This window comes from Pediculus humanus, genomic scaffold (assembly GCF_000006295.1).
Source record: "Pediculus humanus corporis 1103172108268 genomic scaffold, whole genome shotgun sequence".
In the NCBI taxonomy this organism is placed as follows: domain Eukaryota; kingdom Metazoa; phylum Arthropoda; class Insecta; order Psocodea; family Pediculidae; genus Pediculus; species Pediculus humanus.
In genome coordinates, this window is record NW_002987837.1 from 378,655 (window position 1) to 389,042 (window position 10,388).

Below are 10,388 nucleotides of genomic sequence, written 5' to 3' on the forward strand. Positions count from 1 at the left end.
AGGCGCCTGTTTTTCTCTCTCTCTCTCTCCTTCTCTTTCTCTCTCTCTTTCTTTCACTTTTTTCCTTTTCCTTTATTTATAACTGAATTTTTTTTTAATTTTTTTCCCTTCATTAAAACCTTGAATTTTTTCATTGAAGTTATCGAGTGTGTGTGTTTTAAAAAAAAAAAAAAGTCAACAACAAACAAACAAACAAACAAACGAACAAAATCCGCTTACGCGAATTTGTATAATAAACTTTTTTTTTTTTTTTTTTTTTTTGTAAAAAAAACTAAATTCTATAGTTGAACGTCCTTGAATTTCAAATTAACCGTAATTGTTTTAATTTCAAGGTTGTTTTCTCGTTATTATTATTATTATTATCAAAGGTTTAACAAACGCGGTAAAAAAAAAATTGTGTAGGGGGAAAAGGGAGGAAAGGGGGAAAAAGGGGGGGAAAAGTGAGGGAAAAAATTTCCCTTTGATTCTGTTGAAATTTTTTTTAATTCTTAGCTTATCCGTTACTTTTTCCTTTTTCTCTCTCTCTCCCCCATTTCCACCCTCCTTTCGAAAAAGGTTTGGAAAACATTAAAAATTTCTCTACCTTTCCCCTCCCTTTTCCTTCCCTTCCCCTCCCCTTTTCCCTCGCCGCCCACGCTGCCTTTGCTTTTTCCTTTCCTTGATTGAAAATTTCTTTCTTTCATTTCTTTCATTTTTTTTTTTTTTTCAATGTACTCAACGGCAAATTATTGCTTCAATCGAAAATATCGAACGATATATCGATATATCGAATCAATAAAATAATTTTTTATGCGTTAAATGCAATTTAATAATAAAAGAAAAGTAAGAAGGAAAGTAAAAAAAAAAAAAAAAACTGCTGGATTTGCTTTATTTATTTTTTTATTTATTTTTTGTTGCTTTTCAAATATTTTTTAACTGCGCAATTTTATTCGTATCATCATCATGATCATTATCATTATTATTATTATTATTATTATTATTATTATTATTATTATTATTATTTCCACGGATCGAATGCTATGAAATATTTGATTGATTAATTTCGTATTCGAAACTCGCCATTTTTTTTTTTTTTTTTTTTGTAAAAAAATGTTTTTATCATAGATTTATAATTAATTTATTGGAAACAGCGAGGGGGAGAGGGAGTGAGAGCGGGGGGGGGAAATTCCAAACGGAAAATTTTTTTCATCCTTTAGGATTTTAAAGATGAGTGGGGGGCGGGAAATCGATCATTTTCCCAGGTTTTTCCCCTTTATTAGTTTTTTCTAATTATTCTATGGAAAAAATATTTTTTTTTACCTCGATATAAAGCTTTTATCATTACCAGTTAGAGAGAGAGAGAGAGCTTTTTTTTATTATCATCATCATCATCATCATTATTATTATCATTCCAGTCGTCGTCGTCTTTGTCGTCATCATTATTATTATTTATTTATCATTCGATTGATATGATAAAATTAGAAATATGAAAAAAATAATTTTTTTTTTTTATCGACCTTGGAAATTATTATTATTATTATTATTATTATTATTATTTATAAAAGTAAAAATGAAGATGAGATGAAGTGGAAAAGTAAAAGTCGTCGTAATAATAATAATAATAATGATGATGATGATGATGATGTATTTATCCAGCAGCGTTTTATTTAATAAATAAATAATGTCATCTGTTTACATTTTTCCAGGTGACTCGTGTTTCTTTTTTTTTTTTTCTTTTTTTCGTTATCAATTCCAGGGGTGCCAACTTTATATTATTTTAACCGATCGAAATTTTTTTTTTTTTAAATGGCTACCGCGAAAAAAAATAGTAAAATATCTTTTGGTTTCAAACGATTTTTGTTCCCTCATTTTATTTTGAGCGTAGTTCATTATCATTATTATTACTTTTTTGTCATTTTACTTTCCTGATAAAAAAGAGAGAGGGAGAGAGAGAGAGAGAGGGGGGGAGACGGAAAGGGAGAGAGCGTCGCCATCTTTTTTTTCTTTCTTTCTGTCAAAATACGACGTTTGCAAAAAATTTTTATATTAATTGAATGTGTGTAATTTTATTTGGCAGATTCGTGCGTTCGAATCTCGTCTCGAACGTGTTTCTATCTCTCTCTCTCTCTTTGTTCTCTTCGTTGTCTGTCTGTCCTCTCTCTTTGTTCTCTCTTCTCAGTTCGCTCTCGGTTCGATAAATTTGCAAACCGCTGCAACGTTCACTGATGCATTATTCACCTTTTTACTATCCCCTCACGTTCGCATTCCTCCTCTCCTTTCCCCTGAAAACGTCGTCCTCGTCCTTGTTCTTCCCCCTCTACCTCCTCCTCCTCCTCCCCATCCTCCTTCCTTATTCTCTCAGCATCTCGTTGGAGTTAAATTATTCCGTCTTTTTTTTTTAAATTAATTTTTTATTTTTTTTATTAGTCTCGTGCTTCGTACGAAAAGGAAAAAAAGGGGAAGGGAAGAGAAGGGAAGGGAAAAAATAAAATGAAAAAATGAAAACGTTTTCGTGGAAAATTACTAAAAAAAAAAAAAAAAAAAAAAAAAAAGAAAAATTTCATTTATAATGCATTTTTTTCCATTGACATGGAAACTGGAGAAAAAAAAGCAAATAAAAATAAAAAAAGTAAATTTTGTGATTGCGCGTGCAAAATCTCTGGAGAGAGAGAGAGAGAGAGAGAGAGAGAGAGAGAGAGAGAGAGAGAGAGAGAGAAATAAATTAAATGCAAAATGATGATGATGATGATGATGATGATGATGATGATGGGGTGGGAGATTGTTGTAAATAGAGGAAAAAGGTTTGATGGCGGGGGTGGGGGTGGTGGTGCAAGCGGAGGCGCGGAGTCATGGAAAGAAAGAAAGGAAGGAAAATGTGGAAAATGAACAAAATTGCTTGCATAAGACAACATTTTATTCGTTTTTATGTGTTTGTAAAGCAATTAAAAATTTGATTTTCCCGCCCCCGCCATCCTCTCTTCCTCTGTCGTGCCCCCTCTCTTTCTCTCTCTCTCTCGTTAGGTTTTACCTGGATGCAACGAAATGAAAATGTCGACGTCGACATGAGAAAATGAGAGTGATGCTTAACAAAGTATGACAAAATTTTCTCGTTTTCTTCTTTTGTTCTCCTTCAGTTTCCTGCATCATCGAATCCTCCTCCTCCTCCTCATCATCATCATCATCATCATCCTCTCCCTCATTCGTTTCCTCCCCCCCCAAAAAAAAAATACAATCGTCGTCGTCGTCGTCGTCACGTTATCATCTCACTCTCCCTCACCTTAACGAGGAAAAAAAGATAAAAAAAAATGATTTCGATAAGAAATTTGTTTGTGTGGGTGTGTGGGGGGTGGGGGGTTAAGCGAGTTAGAAAATCCTTTGGGATGCTGCACTCGAACGAATGCATCGAAACGAAAAATGACCGAATCGATTTTTAATTTAAAAAAAAAAAAAATTACGTCGTAGGCGTTCGTTTGTTGTTTTTTTTTTTTTTTTCAATTTACCACGATTCATACGAAACAAAAGAAAAAAAGAGAGAGGAGAGAAGGGAGACACAGAGAGAGAGAGAGAAGTAAAAAAAAATTTTTTTTTTTTTATTTTTAATAATGTGGCAACCTTGTGTTTTACGATGCCACAATGTTTTCTTTGCGTAACGAAGGCTGCCAGTCGGGCAGGTCGAAAATAAAAAAAAAAACAAAAAACGTTTTCTCTCTCTCTCTCTCTCTCTCTTCCCCCCTTTCTACCTCTGCCTCTATCTCTGTCCCTCCTCTCTCTCTCTCTTGGAATGACCGTGAACTACATTTCAAGACTTTTATTCTATTCAAAACGAGATATCGAAAAATATTATTTTTCTCTTTAAATAAATTTTGATCGATCGATCTATCGAATGACTACCGCAGTGTCGCAACCTATGAAAATGATGATGATGATGATGATGTAGTAAATAATTTGTTTTTTCCGTTTTTTTCTTTCATGAGAGCAGTTCGAGCAGGATGGCGAGGAATTTGGCGGAAAAAATGAGGAGAGATAAGCTCAACACACACATAAACGAATTGTCGACGCTTGTTCCGATGACCGCCGGTTCCAGCAAGAAAATGGATAAGACTAGCATTCTCCGCTTATCTGCCACTTACATAAGAATGAATAAAAGTAAGTTTTATTATGTTCTATGCCTTTACGTCATCATTATTATCATTATTATTATTTATTCATTCGTCGTCGTAATTATTAATGCTGTTTGTTTTATTTTTCCAGCACTCAAACCTGATAAAAGTTGGCAATTGTTGCCGAAAGAATTGAAAACTGTTAACCTGTCACAATACCTTATGGAAGTAAGTGTCTCTTCTTTTTCTCTTGGGGAAGGGGGGGGGCGAAGGGTGAGAAGGAGGGGGGGGACTTTGTTCGAAACGAGTTCGAGTTATCGTTCGATATTTTTCGAGAAGATTAGAGGAGTTGTTGGAGTTATGAGAATATCGATTGCGTGCGGTCAGGTTTCGGTTGTTTTTTTTTTTTTAAATTGGCCGAATGTTCGTTTGGAATTTTTTTTTTTTTTACTCGTTGGAATAATAATAATAATGATAATAATAATAATAACAAAAACGTGAACCGTGATAATCGTCGTCGTGAACCGGTAACCGTTTTTTTTTTTTCCTTTCCAGTCAATGATTACGGTAATAAAAAAAAATTCTAGAGTTTGGATGGAGCGTAATAAAAAAAAAAAAGATTCAAAGTTTACGCTCCAGCACTTTCACTTTTTTTTTTTTTAGTCGTTTAATATAAGTGGCCTACCATGGAGTCAGGTGTGTTGAGGTAAACCTGAAAAAAAAGAAAAAATAGGTCGTTGAATTCACCTTGCGGCAAAATTGACCGCCATTTTCTAAAAAAAATGAGTTTTTAACGATGATTATTTGGGTCTCTTTGGTTTTTTTAAATTTTTGTCTTCTGCTTTTTTTTCTCTATTAGGACATGGAAGGATTTCTTTTGATAATAACGGCCGGTGCGAGAATAATATTCATATCTCACACTGTTGAAAAATACTTGGGACATTCTCAAATCGAAATAATGGGTCAATCCCTGTACAACATTTGCCACGAAGACGATCGGGAAGAATTGAAAAAAAATTTAACTCCAGACGAAGGATTTCCATTGAATTGCGGTACGGATAGTCAGAGTCACGACGAGAGCAGTTCGAGCGATGCGAGCACCACGTCATCATCGGCTCAAAGTTCTCCAGTTCCAGGTCCGGCATTCATTGATCCACCGACGTCGACGTCGTGCGAATCTCCAATAGAAAACATGGTCGACCGACAGAGAAGATCCTTTTACATAAGACTCGTTCAGAAAGCATCGTCGAGAACGGATCAACCACAGTACGAACACGTACACATCGTCGGAGATCTTAGAGTGCCATCCAAATTAGAGGTTCACACGACGCACACGAGGTCGAGAAGGCAAAGAGGTTAGATTTCCTCCCCCCACTCTCTCTACTTTCCCTTTTACTCTTTGCTATCCCGTATCCCACGCGATTCCGCCGACGAAGATGGATTTGAAAGGTTTCCCTTTTTTTCCGTTACCTTTTCCCTTATATATATATATATATATCCACCCAGCAGGTTTCCAATTAAGGACGTCTCGTGGCACGCCGCAATAATAATAATAGAAACATTGAAATGGGAGAAATTTTCCCGATGGGGCGCTGCACGTGGACAGTCAGAAAAAAGAAAAAAAAGGGAAAAGGAAAAGGGAAGAGGGGGAAGAGTTTGTTTTCCCGAATTTTCCACCGACTTTTTTTTTTGAACAAAAAAAAAAAAAAAAAAGATATGTTAAACGTAAATTTTTCCGGTGTGTCCGGCCAATGTTTAAAAGGTCAAAGGTTAATTCGTAGACGAACAAACATGAACGAACGAATGACAATTTGAATGGATATAAAATACGAACGAGAAATTTCGAACGTTTCGATTTTTTCGTGACCCTCCGCTTTTGACGTCATCACGTTCCAGATTTCCAGATTTTCAGATTTTTTTCTTCTCGTAATTAAGGTCGAAAATAATAAATAACTCGTGACTGACTGACTGACTGATTGATTGACTGACTGGCGATAGGAATGAATTTTTTTTATTATCATTATTATTATCATTTACGTCCGTGTGTTTGTGTGTGTGTTTATATATTTTATCCAAATTTAGAATCGGCTCGGCCCCAAAGTTTACCCCTAAGGTCGATGACCCAGTGAATTTTTCTTTTTTTTTTTTTTTTTTATTGGCGTAAGCGATCGAAAATGCCATCTTTCGGAATAATTACGAAACACAAGGGGGGGAAGGGGGATGCGGGATGGGGGTTTCCGACGTAAATTTCAAAGGGTCGTTTTTTTCTCGTTTTTTTTTTTTTTATTTTTTCGAATTTTATGTAATTAATTATTATCGTTATTATCATTATGATTATTATTATTATTATTATTATTGTTTCTTATTGCAGAACACAGTTTCAACGAAAACGACATTGTTCTCGTGGCCGTGGGTAGGCTTTACAAGGAGAGAGAAATAAGTTCCCTGTGTCTTTTGGAAGCGAAAAAGGAAGAATACGTGACGAGGCACGAGCCGAGCGGTAAAATGATATACATCGATCATCGGATCGCCGTCGTCGCCGGATATTTTTCCGAAGAGGTTTTGGGTTTATCCCCCTTTAATTTCATGCACAAGGATGACGTCACCTGGGTTATGATCGCTTTAAAACAAAGTGAGTTTTTCGATATATCGATCCATCGATCCATCGATCGATCGATCGATCGATGGATCGAAAGGGAAAAAGCGAGCGAGAGCGAGTGAGAGGGAGATGGATTTTTTAAAAGTTTTGAACGGTGAAATAATTAATTAATTAATTAATATCGGGGATAACGAATAACGGAAACGGAAGTCGGTTAAAAGTCGCAAAAAAAAAAAAATATGTCGAAGGTCATCATCAGACAAGTCGAGCGACAAAATTTTGTCGACGTCAATGAATATTTAAAAAAGAAAAAAAAAAAAAAAAAAACGATCGTTTTATTTTTTATTTTATATTATTTTCAAGGTTGTTTTTTTTTTTTTTTTATCTTTTTCGCGAATTTAAGTGGAAATTTTTGTTTGTTTGTTCGTTTGTTTGTTGTTTGTTACGGTGTAGGTTTGGTTTTGTCGTTTGTAAAAATTGATAATTTGACGAGAGACGAGTACTAATTTTTACTCATCTCATCTTCAGGTTGACACGGTCACGATTTATTTGACTTGTAAAAAAAAAAAAAAATGGTTTTCGTTTGCGTTTGTTTATCGTAATTTTGTTTGTTTGTTTGCTTGTTTGTCATTTATTATTATTATCATTTTTATTTTATTTCTTTGCAGTGTACGATAAAGGAGAAGGATCCGGTTATAGCGTTTACAGATTGAAAACGAAAAATGGTGAACATGTATATATGAGAACGACCGGTTATCTTGAATTCGACCAAAATACTCAATCAATAGGCTCATTCATTTGCGTTAACAGTCTCATATCGTGAGTTAATAACTAAATAATAATAATAATAATAATGATTGTCTTCTGCTTTGGTTTCCCTTTCAAAGATGCTATTCCAACATGTTGCACGTCATTGATTGATGTTTGTGTTGTTGTTGTTGTTTGCAGGAAGGAAGAAGGAGAGCAGGGAATAACGGAAATGAAAAGACGATACACTCCAAACGTACTGAAATCTCTTAAAGAGTTACCAGAAGGACGAGAGTCGTCGACGATGGCGGATTTGGCTCTGCGAGGAATCGAAAATTACCAAAAGCTCAACGTTGCCGTTCGTGAACTCGTTTCGAGCCTTCACACGTCGGGTTCTAAAACGGAAGAGAGAGAGAGCAGGCTGTCGTCGGAGGAATCCGTTGTTTCGCCGACGTCGGTGTCCTCGTCCCCCACCACCCAGTGCAACTGTAAAAATAATAATAATAATAATAATAATAATCCTCGGGTCGTTGAAATGGTCACGTCGACGACGGAAGTCACGGGAGGAGGTCTCACACGTCCCACCGTCCTCCGTGAAGTTACCTCTTATCCGGTTAGCTCGAGCACTCATCATCATAATCATCATCATCATCATCATCATCATGCGGTCGTTTGCGCCAAATCTTATCCCATGTCGCCGGAAATCAATTTGACGGAAGATGGATTGCATTATTCAATACTATCGTCTAACCGTTTGTTTTCGGTGGATTGAAGTTACGATTTTTTTATTATTATTATTATTATTTTTTTTTTAATTAAGGAATGAGAGAGAGAGAGTGAGTGTAATGTTGTGAATTATCTATAGAGAGAGAGAGAGAGAGAGAGAAAGATTGAACGTTCGATTATTATTATTATTATTAATAATATTTCGAACGAATGAAATCTCCATTTTAAAAAATTATTTTTTTTTTTCTTCTGAGGTCGTGAACGTCACATCCGGTTAAAAAGAAAATTTTCATTTTAATAATATTGAATTAATGTATTATTATTATTATTATTATTATTATTATTATTATTATTATTATTATTATTATTATTATTATTATTATTATTATTGTTATTATTAGTGAGAGTAGAATTTATTGCTATTGACACGTACGTACGTAATTTACTAGGAAAATGTTATCGTGGAAGAGAAGTTTCGATATGCCATTTTTTTTTTACCAATAATACGCAATTGCCATCTTCGTAATCATCATTATCATCATCATCATCATCATCATCATCATCATCATAGTCGTCGTCTACGTCATCGTTTACGTCATCATCATGATCATTTTTCATATTTGTAATATTACGTATAGGTTCATAGGGATTCGTTATAGACTAGATCGTGTGTTTATCAAATTAAACTCATTCACTCAAAGTCATACTAATGATAGTATTAGTAATTATTATTATTATTATCATTATCATTGTCATTTCGTTCTAATGATATTGTTGTGTAAGGAGGGAGGTAGCGATTAGAAAAAGTAAATGTTAAATTATTATTATTATTATTATTTCGAATGGGAATGTGTTAACAGGTAAATCAATCGAATGACAGGTAATCGAGTAAATAGCAGGTAATTATCAGGTGGGGGGGGAAACATTCGGAAAATCGGCGACAATTGTTGTATGATTGTCGAGAGAAAGAGAGAGGGAGGAGGGAGGGAGAGGAGTTTCCCGTGAAATTTTCACCGGAAAAAAAAAATTGAAATCGATCGAGAATCGATTAATCGATTACATTGCACTCTCGAACGTTAAGTATTGTTAGGCTCTTTTAAAATTCCTCCTTCCCTTCCCCTTTCCTTCCTCCCTTCCTTCCCTTTTCTTCTCTCTCTCTCTTAAGCACGCGCGAGTACGTTCGTACGTTTATCCTTCACCGTTTTGTAATAAACGATGGTAAGGGTTACACGGTATCATTATCATTATCATTGCCATTTTATTTTAGGAAATGATTTTTCCCGGGGGGAAGGTGGGAGGCGGGTGGGTGTGGGAAATCTGGAAATCTGGAAAATATATATATTTAACTGCCAAAATGATTAAGACTTGCGCGGTACCGTATCGTCACATAACGAAAGTGTTCATTAATATTATTATTATTATTATTATTATTATTATTATTATTATTACTGTTGTTGTAGTTGTTGTTGTTGTTATTGCTGTTGTTGATGTTGATGTTGATGTTGTTGCCGTGGTTATTATCAAAATTTTTGAAATTACGTCACATCCGGTCATTTTGCATAACGTCAACTTTCTCTCTCACACTCGCATCCCCGAATTAATTAATTTCACTCCGAGGGAGTGGAGGAGATGTAAAAAGATGAGGGGAATTACGTGACGTCATAATTTTTTCTCTCTCTCTCTCTCTCTCTCGATGCGAGAAAAGTCACCGAATTTTGCCAAAAAAATATTTTTTTTTTTTTTGTTTTGTCGAAAATTTTTTATATCCGAGGTGCCATATTTGTTTTTTTTGTTTCAATTCCGGTGAATTTTTGTAATGATGATGATGATGATGATTACGATGATGATGATGATGATGATGATGATGATGATGATGATGATGATGATGATGATGATGATGATGTTGATGATTATTATTATTAGAAATCGATCAGGTTCGGAGATTTTTTTTTTTTTTTATTACTACGTAAGTTATTTTACGCTTTTTGCTGATATTATATTGCGTTACCTGGTCGTGACGTCATCATAAACGTCATCGTTTAACTGATAAAGTCTGTTTTTTTTTTACCAGAACTTTAACTTTTTTTTTTTTTTTTAATTAGTTAATTTTGATGAGATCTCACGTTTTAAATATTCGATAAAAAAAAAAAAAAAATCCCGCGGAAAAAATTTTTCGCGTTTCTCATTCCTCTCTTCGAATTTCCGGGATCATTATTCACCGATAAGGATTACGGGGA

At 34.6% G+C, this 10,388-nt stretch overlaps 1 protein-coding gene across 1 annotated transcript; it reads left to right on the plus strand.

Annotated features, from left to right (window-relative positions):
* Nucleotides 1-3,968: 3,968 nt before the first annotated feature.
* On the plus strand, nt 3,969-8,429 carry Phum_PHUM501200 (hypoxia-inducible factor 1 alpha, putative; the record flags this gene model as incomplete). The annotated part of the gene is made up of 7 exons (XM_002430796.1): nt 3,969-4,125; nt 4,231-4,307; nt 4,939-5,434; nt 6,451-6,711; nt 7,347-7,497; nt 7,627-8,188; nt 8,406-8,429. The coding sequence occupies 7 exons, from the start codon at nt 3,969-3,971 to the stop codon at nt 8,427-8,429; spliced, it is 1,728 nt and encodes a 575-aa protein (XP_002430841.1).
* Nucleotides 8,430-10,388: the final 1,959 nt, after the last annotated feature.